Raw genomic sequence first — 15,000 nt, 5'->3', positions numbered from 1 at the left:
AGGGTGTGGTGGTATCATCCTGGGACCTAAGGTCCAAAGGCCAACGCGAGAAGCGTGTACAGCCTTTCGTTGGCAAACCATCCAAAGGGATAGTATCCCCGAAACGGCTCGGCATTAAATGCGAGACCGAAATCCGAGTCCATAACGTCACTACCATTGGACAGGGGTAGTAGGTAGTCGTGCGGCAAGGACACCGGCAAAAAGAAGAAAGTCAGAAAAGAACTGACAGAAAAGTAAACTGGGGAAAAAGCCGGATGTACCTGGGGAAAGTGCTGTCTCATTTTACATATTTGATGCACACATAACATATCATTCATTATTGTCATTCATTCCTGTTTATACTGATAGAGATGGCGTAGATTTATTCTCTAGTTATTTATTATTACTTTTAGATGATTGCTAAGGATCTGAATTATTATTGCATGCCATTTTATATTGTTCCTTTTACTCCGCTCGGTCTCTGGAGGACCCTGTTGTTTCCTCCACCACAGGGGTTGAGGCGTTAGATGGCGGAGCGTTTGCAAACGAAGAACCCATGGGATAAGGGATCGTGTGATCGGAGAGTTCGCTTCATGGATTATTGCGCTATGACGTCTTGCGTCATTTTCTATTTTTATTTTGTCGGGACTTTCTTTAGTTTGAACTTTACTGATTAAAACTTTACCTTTCATTTGGTGTATGAGTATTGAAATGACCTCTTGTTATGGTAGACTTATTTAATTTGGAATAAGATTTTTGTCGTGGTTGTTGATTATATAAAAAAAAAAAAATTTCCATGATTTTTGCGTTGTTCTTTTGCTCGTAGCGACTTGACGGAATCGGGTCGTTACAATTACCCCTAGAATTGTGCTTCACTTTCAAATCTTTAGAACATAAAAAAAAAAAAAAACAGCTTATCATGCATTTTACTTGTGTTTTATCTTTGAGAAGCATCATAAGAGCTTAAATGTAATATCATATACTTGGCACATAGCTTACATAAGCTATAATTAACCTTGACACTCAATTTGCACTTTCATTGTAAAATCCTTCGTTTTTGCTGCTGCCAAAAGAGGGAGAGTTTTTGGAATTGATTAGGTAGTCCGTGTTTTATATGCACCACATGCTTTTTATTCATTTATTATACTTGTGCATATAGTGAGGGGGAGCTATGCTCTATTGGTATCATTTTATTCTCTATATGTCTATATTTTTTATCTCCTGCCTCCCTAATCAATTTGTTTGTCATCATCAAAAAGGGGGAGAATGTAAGCCCAAGGGTTCCCATGGGTTCAAGCATTCACCTTACCTTCTTGTTTTGATGCTAGCAAACCCAAATTGATTAGCATTTATGGACTAATGTGTTGCTTTGGGGTGTTGTGTTATATACAGGATTTTCGTCATAATCACCATTACACAACTCATTTCAACACATGACTTGTGGATCAAGAAGCAAAGGAACCAAGAGCCTGCACCTACAGTGAAGACATCCTCATTTGAAGATGTTCAAGTCAAGAAGCTCGAATAAGAAGATCCCACAAGTTCCTAGCAAGTGTCAAGAAGGAGCTTGGAGTTGAACATGCTTTAGTGACACCTCATGTACCTTTCAACATGCATTGAAGAATGGAGGAAGTCACAAGAGCCAAACATGTTCAAGAAATTCACTCACAAGCTAAAGAAGTCCAAAGAAGTGCAAAAGAGCAAAGACATTCCAAGAAGGCTCAATGCTATACACGTTTAGAATGTATTTGGAGTCCTCTTGATTTTATGTTTAAATGCACATTCAAAAGGTTTTCAAATGGTTTTCAAACTTAACTTTTTACATCATTGGAAACCATTAACATACCCAAAAATGTGTTTGAAAACCTAAGACTTAAGCCCAAAGACCATGGCCCAAAGCCCCTAATCTTTTAAAATTAAAATGGAATTTTACACAGGGCCGGTCGACAGGGAAAAGTCGGGCGACAGTGGAAATGGTTCTATGGAATCAGAACCATTCTGTCATGGGTTTGGGCGGGCGACCACCAGGGGTCGGTCGACCGCGATAGGATTTTGCTCTTAAATGTTGAGCAGACAAGTAGCTCTCGCCGGGCAACCGCCATGGGGCCGGTCAACCGAGACGGTAAGAAATTTGAAAATAAAAAAGGACGCCAGATAGGGGCGGGCGACCGTTGTGGCCCGGTCGACCGCGACGGTAGGGTAAACTAGCCGCTGGGGCTTGCGCAGGTTGACTTTTTCAACTCTATTTTTTACAGTTTTTCCCCCAAACGGTGATATATTCAAATACACTATATATACACTATCAAAACCTATCTAAACAAGCTTTCGAACCATTTTGAAAGATCAAATCCTATCTTTTTGAGCTTAAACTTTTCTATCAAAAGCTAAACCTCTTTGAGCTTGTATTTTCACATCTTATCAAGAGGAACTCCATAGGCTTTACATTTGTATCTTTCTTTGGAGTGATTGTGAGCTATTAAAGTTGTAATCCGCCTATCAAGAGGTATTGAGAGTTTTTATTTATATTTTGTTCTTCATAGAGGGTCTCCGATTCAGCCCGGTAACAAAGGTGAATCCATTGTATTTGAGGGTCTCCGATTCAGCCCGTTAAGAAAGGTGAATCATTGTCTGAGGGTCTTCGATTCGGCCCGGTAAGAAAGGAGAATCATTGTAAGAGGGTGTGTCTCATCGCAAGGCTTCGTGCAGAAAGGGTTTGTTCCCTTTGGAGATTGGAGGAGTTGGGTGTACAGCTTGGAGATTCGCCCATTGAAGAATCTCATCTTTAAGTGGAGTCCCCAAGGAGGTAAACTTGGAAGAGTGGAGTAGGTCTTGTGATAGACCGAACCACTATAAATCTTGTGCCTTGTGGATGACTCTTTTTCTCCTTCTTCTCTTGCACTTGTGGTGATTGGTAAACTCTAACCCTAACTTGTTATTATGTTTCAAATTGAACAAGGGTTAGTAAATGCACATGATTGGAATATCTTAACCCTAGCTTTCTTTACTATGCTTATTTAAACAAGGGTTAGAATATTCACATGAGCTTAATTAATGTATTAACTCTTAATCTTCCACCTAATTAAGCCCAAAATTTTTAATTAGCCAATTTACCCCCCTCCCCCCACCCCCGCCCCCCTCTTGGGTTGTCACACTTGCATTTCACACATTCATAAGGGAACTAGGCCATATCAGAAATCTACACACACTACTAGCATTAGACCTCAAGGCATGGCCTACAGACAATTCGAATTTGAGGCCCGAAACTAACTCATTTGCCTAATTTTCAATACCAATGTACGTCTCCTCGTACAAAACCACTAAAGCTCAAGACAAAACTATCATCGCCGGGCTGGCATTCTTTTCCCTTGGCCGCACCTTAGGTTGATAAAATAATCTATTCCGATAATGGCTAAACTTCTTAACGCTGTTAGACTTTCTCTAGCTTTCCCTAGCTGAAAAAAGTTGTCAATCATTTGCCTCGCTTTTTAGTATAGAATAGCTAAGCTCAGACCCTACATATGAAGAGTCCTCCTAATATTCCGACACATCAAACACCCCATCCTCCTTGCAGATGTTGACACGGTGCAGCCATCTAACTGTGGGTTGTGGCGGCGCAGCCATTGCACAAAGCTTTGCCAACCAATCTTGTTAAAAGAGAGGGGAGCTACGATTCACAATAGTCAACAATTTTCGACCAACCCTTCCTCTGGCAAGGACCATTGTTAATCTCTGAGCTCGTAGCACATCCCCGACACCACCCTCAAGTGGCATTTTTTTGGCTCTAAGCTCATGTCTAGCCTTTTCTCTCCATCTCCGAGAGCTAGGATCTTCGTCCAGGTTCTTAGGCCTCCTTCGAAAGAAGCATTATCTCAAGCACATGCTTACCATTATTTCTGTTTACTGCCTCTGGTCGAGGAATACTCGCATCCTCATTGTTGGACCAGTTAGACGAACCATGGATGGAAGGCACATATACTTAACTACCAAATTCATAGTGAAGTGTATCGGTGGCTGCATCAACCCATAACCAAGCACCAAGACATCGCAGAGACGACATGGCAGGGGACACTTGAACAATTCAACCAACTTTGCAAGCGAGTCTGCAGAGGCTACATCCGAGCATTGGATCAGTAGAAGACCATCCTTCATTGAAGATATCACAGTTCCAGATTTCAATACCCTATTTGTGCAGTCCACAAAGTATGTGAATTCCAGTACCGTCATCGCTGACTCAGGCATAAGAAGAAATTCTTTACCGCTCGCCTGTTACATGAACATAGAGGACTGAGCAAAACAAAGAGGCGGCCCAGGGGAACCTATCAGAGTCTCCGCAAAGGACTTACAAGGAGAAGAGTTTGATGGTGAAGATGTCGGACAACCCTTCACCTCCAGATGTATGCAAAATGCGGTTTTACGTGGGAGAGGAGCCCCCCGCAGAGGTTTCCGATTCCCATGAAAGCACCATCTTTGCTTACTGAGAGCTACGAGTAGAGGATCATCGAGCATCAACATTTCAGAGTACAGGCTTGTAGGCATATCTAGGAGGTAGATCAATGAATCTCTAATTATTCAAATGGAAGATAGTTGGTCTTTGAGAAAAGGAGGAGGAAAAGAGAATAGAAGGATAAGAGAGGTCATTCATGGGATTGGGATTCCTCCTACTGGTCATTAGGATATATCATATTTGTTGAATAACATGTAAGGGTAGTTTAGGTATTACCGGTAGTGTTAGGGGTATTGTAGTCTTTCTACATTGGATGCCCTATTGGGGCCTATATATACATCGTATACATGAAGAGCTCCCTTTTGTGGAGACTCTAAATCTTCTTCTTCATCTCTTCTAACCCAAATCTCATTTCTAATATGGAATCAAATCCAAAGAGCTGATCCTTGAAGAAGAAGAAGAAGAAGAAGAAGAGTCTACCTCTCGCGCATCTCCAACAACCCTTGTATCCCTTTTTTTTCTTCTCCCTGTGTTGTGTCTGTGTTGTGCGCACCTCTCCTTGCGATTAATATTCCTCATCGCAAGCCACTCCTGCCGTATTTGTCTCGTTTTCCCCTCTCTCGCAAGCCTTTTTCTCTAACATTGCAATAACCTCCCCTTTGTCCCAAAGCTTTTTGTGTCCCTAACCTCCACATTAATCGCAAGATGCGATTAACATAGCATCTTGTGCGATTAATGCTTGTGATTACTCTCCCTTATCCCGTATGTTAATCGCATGATGCAATTAACATACTCCTCGTCTGCGATTATATTTGGCTTTTTATCTCCTCTAATCGCATGATGCGATTATCCATCATGTGATTACCTCTCTGTTAATCGCAACATTAACACTAAAACTTGTGTTTATCTCCTCTATGTGCGATTAACACTTCTCCTTGCGATTAAACCTTGATTCCTCTGTGTAAGATTACTCTTCTGTTTTGTGCCATTTGTTTGCCATAAACCTTATCTTGTTGTCTTGTAGTTATCTCTTTCTTTGCATTGTCTCTTATCTCTTATGGCCTTTGTGTTTACGCCTCATTATGTTGTTTCTCTCTTTACTTTCACTTTTCTATAACTTTTTGGCCTATGGCCTTTGTCTTTCTCATCTCCTCTCCAATGTGCCCACCAAGTATTCGGTGAAATGTCAGAAAGAGATTTGGTGCCTTGGATGTCTTCTTCTTTCCATTGTTTAGTGTTGTCTAGTGAGGGGGAGTGTTGTCTAGTGTTGTCTTCTATGTCTTCTATGTCTTCTATGTCTTTTGTGTTGATGTCAAAGGCGCACACCAAGTGTTATATAAAATGTCTAAGAGAGGTGTGGTGCCTTGGTTGTCTTCTTTTCGTTGCAAGTTGAAGGTATTTGACCTTCAACTTGAGGAGAAGTGTTATCATATTATCCTCTTTGTTGTCTTAGTATTGTCGTCTTGAGGGAGTGTTGTCTTCTTTTCATGTCTCTTCGTGTTGTCCAGCTTTATGCCTTATCTCTTCGTTTTGTTTTTTTTTTTTGATAGGTTTGATATTGTCCTCCTTGTCTTGTCTTCTCAGGACTCATGTAATATCGCCCGAGCGGGAGTGTTGTTTTGTTTGCCTTATGTTCTTCGCCATGTTCGTTGTTTCCTTTCCATGTTCTTAGCGTAGTTTTACGCAGTATTGTCCAATTTTATGCCTTATCTTTCTTTTTGGGCTATGGTTTCCCCATCGATGGTCAGCTCTCTTACAGGCGACGGCTTCGTTTTCCCGTCAACCTCTCTTTTCCGGCCGATGGTTTCCCCATCGTTGGTCGGCTCTCTTATAGGCGACGGTTTCGGTTTTCCCCTCGACCGTCTTTTCCAGGCGATAGTTTCCCCATCGTTGGTCGGCTCTCTTACAGGTGACGTTTTCGTTTCCCGTCGATCTCTCTTTTCCGGGCGATGGTTTCTCTTTCGTTGGTCGGCTCTTTTACAGGGGACGGCTTCGTTTCCGTCAACCTTCCTTTCCAGGCGATGGTGTCCCCATCGTTGGTCGGCTTTTTTCAGGCGACGATGTTCATACCGTCAAACCTTATCTCCAGACGATGGTGTCGCCATGGTTGGTTGGTTATCTTCTCCCTCCTTTTCTTCGTATCTTCAGGAGACGATATTCATGCCGTCAACCTTGTCTCCAAACAATGGTTTCCCCATCGTTGGTTGGTTATCCTCTTTCTCTTCTTCTTCTCTCCGGGCGACGGTTTCCCTGTCGACCTTGGCGTGGTGCTGCTTAGCTGGTGTTTCTGCTCGCGGTGCTTCATCATTTCTTATGTGACATTTGGTGTGCCTATTTTGCTTGTTGGACCGTTACTGGTTCCTGCCATGGCACCTCCATTGCTCGTTGATATGTGGATTTGCTCGTCATGCTCTCATTCAGGGGAGGCCCTGTTTGATTGCTCTCGTCGTAGTGCTACTTCAGAGGGAGCTGCTCTTTTTTGTGGTCGTAGATCTCGCTGATGTACTCTTGGTCGTTGCTGTCTTTTTGTTATGTTTTCATCATGTATTTATCACACCAGATTGAGGATGAGTGTTATACCAAGATGGATGTGTATGAGGTTATTGTACTTTTTTTTATATAAGGTCCTTTTTTGTTGCATTTCTAATTGATTGTTGTAGTTCTTTGTAGCAAGTTGGAGTTTCATAGTAAATACACTCCAGCTTGAGGGGAGTGTTGAATAACATATAAGGATAGTTTAGGTATTACTGGTAGTGTCAGGGTATTGTAGTCTTTGTACATTTGATGCCCTATTTGAGCCTATATATGCATTGTATACGTGAGGAGTTCCCTTTAGTGGAGACTCTCCATCTTCTCTACTCCTCTTCATCTTCCTTTCTTCTAATCTCATTTCTAACAATATTCAATAGAGTTTTAGATAGCATCACAGCTCGAGATCAAGAAAATCAAGATTCAAGGACCTACATTTCTATCACCTTCACTATTCTCATTTTCAAATTGTTTCTTTCTTCATAGTCTTCCTGTCCTTTCTCCCTATTCTCTTCCATTACCACATAAATAACACCCTATTCTCTTTCACTCTTGCATCAAGTTTCCTCTTCATATTTTCTCCAAAAAAATATTCAAAATCATCAATTAATTGAGGTGCATTTTAGCAACTCAAGCATTCCTTTATAATATAAAAGGGCCCACCATATCGCTTAAGTTGGTGCATTTTAGCACACAACATAAGCTAAAATTAGGTGATCAACCCACTCTGATCCAAACCTATTCCCTTTCTCCTTTGGATTCCTGATCATCCCTCCATTCTTTCATCAACATTTTGTTCAGATCCTATTTTTGCCTTCATTCTCTATATTTCTTATTTCTCCGTTATCTTCATCGTGAAACCTCTTCAAGCACTCTCTTCTGCTAATTCATATTTTCATATTTAACTTGTCACCATCAAACGATCCCATGAAAACATTCCATTGTTGAAGGATCAAACCCTTTTGGGTCTTGATGCCTAGGGACTCCTTCATCGTCTAGAAGGTCTAGAGTTTCCTATCGATGAACTCAAAATGGTAGATCCAATAGAAGAGAAGACTGAAAGAGCGTCCAAAACAGGGAATATGTGGATGGTATTCTTATGCACTAGGAGTGAAACGCTGCGTATAAGTAATGGCCAATGTTTTGAAAGGTGGTTTCTTATGCCCTAGGAGTGAAAGGCACGCCCAAGCAGAGGCGCATCAAAAATGCCCCAAGCAGCACAAGGGAAAGAAAAAAAAAAGCACTACTAAAAAGGCACACATCCTAGGGGCAAAGGCTTAAAAACCCAATCAAGGCATGCGCTTCATAGGCATCTAGAACCAAGGCGGTCATTTTTCACCTAAGTTGGAGATTTTTAATTATTTTGGCTTCTTTTTTTAATTTTTAACTTAAACCTTTATTAAGATTTACGTTAAGTGAAGGGGGCCTTATAAGACTTTTTTCATAATCTAAAATCATTCACTTAATGATTTTAGAGAGTTATGAGGCTTTAGTGAGTTTTTTCCCAAGATCAAGGATGAAGATATGTAGTTGCATCTTATTGATGATGTGATACAGGAGGGGACTGGAGAGAAGAAGGTAGTGCAGGTTATCACTGGTGACCATTTTAGCTATGTTAGTGCACGAAAGAAGTTGATTAAGAAGAGGAAGAAATTGTATTGGACTCCCTGTGCTACTCACTGAATTGACTTGATGCTAGAGAGCATAGCTAAGTTGAAGGTGCAAGCTGAGTCCACTGAGAAGGCTAGGCAAATAACAAAGTTTATTAATGGGCAAGTAGGGGTCTTTAGCTTGATGACAACCCATAAAAAGAACAAGGAACTTCTCCGTCCATCCTACAGTTACTAGATTTGTCAGGATTTATCTCATGCTTAAGTGTTTCTATAAGTACAAGCAGCCTCTCATGTCCTTATTTTCCTCTAAGACTTTTACTAGCAGTGCATATGCCAAGAAGGTTGAGAGTGTAAAGGAACGCACAGCATTACACTTTAGTCCAACCTTTCAGACACATGCACCCTTTTCCTTAAAGATTACAGGGTCATTAGTTAGTGCCCCTGGAGAGGTGGACTTAGAAGAGAGCCAAGCTCTCAGATTTATTTATGAATTAATGGAATTAGCTAAACGAAAAGAGGGTGCTTAACTGTAGGGATAGAATTTGGAGGAAGATAGATGAGAGATGGACGAAAAGTTACATCACTCTCTACATGCAACTGGCTACTACCTAAATCCCCGGCTCAGATACTCAGATGGCTTCAACGTGGAAGATGTAAAAGAGGGTCTCTACATGTGTATGAATAGGGTATTGGACAAGAACATCGAAGAGTGTATTAACGTAGATGTCCAACTATATCTCTATGGTGAGGCCAGTGGAGAGTTTGACACATGCATGGCCATTGACAAGATGAAGATGCACTATCTAGATAGTATTAATTTTTTGGTTTTAGTTGTTTAGTTCTTAGTTAGTTAGATGTCTTGGCTTGATTGTCTTCTTCATTAGTTTTAACAGTTTGTCTTATTAATTAGTTGTTATCAAATAAAATTTTAAATGAATATTGTACTTGACCGGTGGATCCGCTTTGGATCCAAGAGCAAGAGTTGACTTCCTTTGTCATGAGGGCGATATACCCGCAAGCAGTGCTGAGTTGTGGGAAGAACTAGAGTACATTTGATGCGGTAAGTTACTAAGTTAATGTTTTAGTAATCAATTTGCCCTTCTTGTGAATTTTGATTTATGAATAAGATTTGTCGGAAACCTTAGCCACCTCACAGTTACTCGACCCCAGTAAACCATGGGATCTAGAATCACCTATCGGTTAAAATACATGGGTTTTCTCTCTCAGGTGATGTTCGTGAATCCTCAAGTTTTCACAGTTAGCAGCTCTTTCGATCAACCCAGGAAAGGGTCTCAGCAGCCATGTTTTCTAATCCAAAAGGTCACTTTCATGGCTTGAATGGGTCAAGAAGTAGGACCTTTCAAAAGGATCGTTTTTTGGGCTTGATTTTGAAGCGTAGTTTCGACTCTATTTTCCAAAACGAACCAACAAAAGGTATTCACTATGGGGGCCAAAGAAGGCCTCGATGTTTACTGAGGGATGCAACGTTGTCCCATAATACCAATGACAATATTTCAATCACAACCCTCGCAATGTCCCCCATTCGAAGAACTCTTTAACCTTCATATTTTTGGGGTTAAACAATTCATTTGGTGTGACATGAAGCTCTTTTGGTTTGACAATAGTTCAACCACAACCTTACCCCCCTCGCAATGTCCCCCATTTGAAGAACTCTTTAACCTTCATATTTTTGTTGTTAAACAATTCATTTGGTGAGACATGAAGCTCTTTTGGTTTGCCCTGATATTGCATATATCATACGTGTAGTTAGCGGATTCATGAACTGGCCTAGATCCACTGACTAGGAGGCAGTTGATTGGATCTGAGGTATTTAAAAGGAACGCCTGAAAAGTTGTCTTATATTCTCATACGGATCATCGATCTACTAGTGGCTAGTGTACCTTCGTTAGAGGTAATGTTGCCACATGGAGGAGCAAAAAACAGGTTGTCAGGTTGTCATTGCAAGGTCTAGTGCTGAGGCTGAATACATGGCCACAGCTCATGCTACTTGTGAGCTTATGTGGCTCAAAACTCTTCTCAGATAGATGGAAGGTACAGCTGATAGACCGATGAAACTTCACTGCGAAAACCAAACAGCGATACATGTTACCTCAAATCCTATTTTCCATGAGAGAACCAAACATATTGAAGTTTATTGTCACTTAGTCAGAGAAAACGTGGAGGTCAATATCATTACGATTCCTTATGTTTGATCTGAAGATCAACTAGTAGACACTCTTACCAAAGCCGTTCCGCAAGGATATTTGCAACATATTCTTTGCAAACTATGTTGAACGCGTGCAAATACTATATGTCTGATATGAGTGGAGCATAGGGCCCACATAAATGTAAACGTGCCTTATGAACGACTGGGCTTGTCTCTAGTGTTTACTAGGAGGGTAAATAAGTAAATCTCATGTTTATAACTAATGTTACAAACATGAGAGCACATTTAAGTGAGTGGGGGCCATTTGTGTTAAGAAGTGTATTCCACCCACTTGCATTAAGGAGGGCTTATCCCTTCTCCCAAAAAACGAATAAAAGGCTGGTTATAGGGTTTGAAAATTGTTACGACTTCTTTACCCCCTAAAACTATCTTCCTCTTCTCTTTTCTCTACCTCTTTACTTTTTCTTCTTCTTCCTCTTTAGTCTCGATTTCTTTCAATTAAAACAGGAGCTAACATGGCTAGTTTGAGAAGTATGAAGCAAACACTAGTGGCCAGATCAAGTGCAGAGGCAGAGTATAGATTCGAGGCAGAGAGGGTGCGGGAGCTGTTATGGCTAAGGATTTTCTTGCTTGAGTTGAGCATTACAATTCAAGAACCTATGAGTTTGTATTGTAATACAAGGCTGTGATCAGCTATAATCATTACAGCATGACCAGACAAAGCATATCGAAATGGACAAACAATTCATCAAGGAGTTGGAGACCAACCAAATTTGTGAACCTTATGTTACGACAAATGAGTAGATCGTTGATGTATTGGCAAATGGTGTTTGCAAAGCTCATCTTCACGACAGCCAAGCTGGGCATGAAAGATAACTCCCCACCAAATTGAGGGGAGTGATGTCATGGGCCCTATCGTAGGCTTTATTAGTGTTTATTTTACATAGATTGGGCCTAACTCTCTCATAAGCAACTACGACATCTATATTAGTCAGGTTCCAGATACTAAATCAGATTCTCATGAATAATATCATCAATTTGAGTTGCTTATGTGACATTAGTGAACAGATAGAACCAATAGCGAGAACTTTAGGAAAATTAATGGATGATTTAAGATGCACCTTGAATATTGGATGTTTGACAAAGTATTCTTGTGAAACTTCACTGGAACTGAGTTTCAGATTCAGAATTCAACAGCTATTGAGGTTCAATTGTTCGTAGGGAGAAAAAGAAAAGCATGAAGATGGCTCAAAGGTTTGCAAAAACATCCTTGGAGATTTGATTGTCTTTTTGATGAAATGCTAGATTGGATGGGATCTGCTTCTATCGTCCTCAAGCATGTGCGTTGCTCCACCAATTGGGTGGCTGATAGCCTAGCAAGGGAAGGTGTCCCAAAAGAAGCTCTGGCGCTATTGAGTCACTTCCCCCTTGATCTCTTTTATTATTTTTAGTCTTGCTTATCCTTTTTGTATTTTGTTTTCTGTGTATTGACTATCTCAGTCCTTTTTACTTGCAATAAAATTGGCTACCATTCAACTCCACTTAACTCAACTAAGCCTTTGTCCCAAACTAGTTGGGGTCAGCTAATGAATCCTTTAGAAAATTTACATGAAGAAAGTGAAAGGATCTACCTGGCTCAAATTAAATAAGTCTAATCCTGACACTAGTTGGGTTCGTCTACATGGATCATTTTTTTCCATTCTCTCCTATCCAAGGTCATGTTCTCTGTTATGTTCCTAGCCATTAAGTCTTTCCTCACTGTTTCTACCCAAGTTGTTTTTGGTCTGCCAATACCTCTTTTTACTCCAGCAACTTGGCACGAGTAACATCTTCTCCTCAATTGGTGCGACCCTCACCTTTTTACGAATGTCTTCATTTTTAATTCTATCTAACCTTGTGTGGCCACAAATCCATCTAAGCATTCGCATCTCTGCTACACTCATCTTGGTGGCCCAACATTCTAAGCCGTACAGCATGGCTGACCTCACAGTTGTCTAGTAAAACTTTCCCTTCAACTTGGTAGGTATTTTACGGTCACACAGAACTTCTGAAGCATGCTTCCACTTTAACAAAAAAAAAAAACAAATGAGTAGCAAAGTAAAATTGGCTACCATTCAAAAAAAAAACAAGAAAAACAAGAAAAGCATGCAGAAGTAGCAAAGTAATGAGGCTAGGTTCTCTACCCATAGAATTGAGGGAATGAATATTGAGTTGTCAAATGCCACCTTACACCACAACATGTATGACCGATGGATGCAGTTTTATAAAAAAGCAAAAATAAAATGGTCTAAACCATTAAACAAATCTCCAAAAGACTCCCCACCAAGCATGAATAAGAGATCAAGAAGCAAGAAGAGCAACACACCTGGAATTGATGTATATGCGTTCACCAAGTAAACAGAACTGCAGTTCTTAATAAAATCAAAACAAAAAATAATTGATTTAAAAACAATAACTGTTGAGACATTTTACACAGAAGAATGCAATTTCAGAAGGACCGATTTACTTGTGGCTGAAGTTGATAATCTACGAAACCCCATTTAGTATTGACATTTAAACACAGACACAAAAAAAGAAAAAAAAAATGTACTTTAAGCAAACCAAACCTGCCAACCCATGACAAACAATTCGTGGTAGGTCTTTTACATGACAAGGTGAAGTTTTTGTAAGTGAAAAGTTGCCATATGATAACCCGTTTGATAATGAGGCCTTTTACATGAAAAATTGAAGCTTTTGTCGAAGTCACCAACATATGAGGATATGAAACCCATGGACCATTTAGGCCCACTTCATGATAAAATGCATCTTTTGTAGTTTGAAACACAGTTTTTGTATTCCAAAGTCACTATATAATGAAATACTGTGCAACTAATAAATGCATTCCCATATTGGATTCCTAATGCAACTCATACCCATACAGAAAAGCATTATCCATTTGCCTAGAGTCACATTCCACAGTAGATACCAAAGCACAGACCATCAATGCAGAAAGTTCTATAAATTCAATTAATTATTCTATAAACTTTTAACCAATTAAATCAACAACCATATACAGAGAATAAGTATTAAATATGCTTCTATTAATTCCTGAAATCTAATATCCAAAATCATTGCTACAATTCCCATCATGTAAATTTAATTAAATAACTTGGATTTTAACTCATGGGTGAACAAAAAAGAAATAAACTAATAATCGATATTTTCACTAATCCCCTTCCCTTTACCATTTCCATTACAATCAGTACAAAGAATGCTATTTCGCTTCACACCTCCAGAGCTTTCTTTACTTTCCTCAGCCTGTGGAATTACAGATATCAAACAACGGGAAAAAAAAGTATTAATGCAACTTTAACAAATCTCTCTAAACTTCAACCCAACAGAGTGAAATTTAGTATTTTGACTGCATAAATTGTAAGCCCCCTAACCTTCGCCTTGAGGATGCGAAAATTAGCATTTCGAGCTCCAACGAAATCGATGCATCGGACCTTTGGAGCCTCGGAACCAATTCCAAACCCTAGAAATAATAAAAAAAGGTCCAAAGCAACAATCAGAGAATGAAAAATGAAACCCATTTGGAGTTTCTGGAATAAATAAATAAAAAGCAAATAAATGGAAGGTTTTAAGGGTTGTGGAAGAATTGATAGTTGGGGTTTTTTTGAGAGAAGGTTTTGGGATTGGGAGAGAGCCTATTACAATCCCTAGAAACAATAAACAAGTCTCAAACAACATTCAAAGAAGAAAAATGAAACCAAGTTTGAATTTCTGAAAAACAAAGCAAATAAATGGAAGGTTTAAAGTGTTGTGAAAGAATTGAAAGTTGGGTATTTTTTGAGAGAAGGATAGAAGAGGGAATCACCTGGTTTGATTGGTGATTTGAAGGAATATATGGAGTTGAAGCATAGAGCATTTGCCATGTTAGAATAAATGGGTTTCTGTCAGAAGATTCTTTGGATACTTTTCTCCTTAAGAACAGAAAAGGCTCAGAAAAGAAAGGCTTCCATGGAAGCTGAAAAACAGTTCGAAGAAGTTTCAGTTGGGGTTTGAAAGATGATAATGCTCTCTTTATCTGTGTCTCGGTAAATATAAGGTTCGACCGTTCGACCTCAACCACACGATGAGGCTCTCTGTGCCTCCCACTCGCACTACACCATGTTTTGATATTCTCACTAAACTATCTTGTCTTTTAGTATTTAAAGATTTGTCAAAAGGTTGTTACGTTTCCCAAAAAGCTCTCAAGAGTCGATTAAAAAACAAAAAAGACAAGCTAG

The 15,000-nt window shown here is 39.8% G+C and overlaps 1 protein-coding gene across 1 annotated transcript in view; it reads right to left on the bottom strand.

Annotated features, from left to right (window-relative positions):
* LOC143886155 (DnaJ/Hsp40 cysteine-rich domain superfamily protein) overlaps positions 1-14,792 on the bottom strand; it is a 45,551-nt gene extending 30,759 nt beyond the window's left edge. The window contains exons 1-3 of the mRNA XM_077390110.1: positions 14,589-14,792; positions 14,158-14,246; positions 13,957-14,029 (exon numbers count right to left, since the gene is read on the bottom strand). Of these exons, the coding sequence (XP_077246225.1) occupies positions 13,957-14,029; positions 14,158-14,246; positions 14,589-14,646 (220 nt within the window). The 5' untranslated portion in view covers positions 14,647-14,792. The remainder of the gene's footprint in view (positions 1-13,956; positions 14,030-14,157; positions 14,247-14,588) is intronic.
* Between the last annotated feature and the right edge of the window lie 208 nt (positions 14,793-15,000).

This window comes from Tasmannia lanceolata, unplaced genomic scaffold, assembly GCF_043159265.1.
Source record: "Tasmannia lanceolata isolate RefF3 unplaced genomic scaffold, GAP_Taslan_0.1 ptg000011l, whole genome shotgun sequence".
Taxonomy (NCBI): Eukaryota; Viridiplantae; Streptophyta; class Magnoliopsida; order Canellales; family Winteraceae; genus Tasmannia; species Tasmannia lanceolata.
This window is presented reverse-complemented; position numbering and strand designations above follow the sequence as displayed.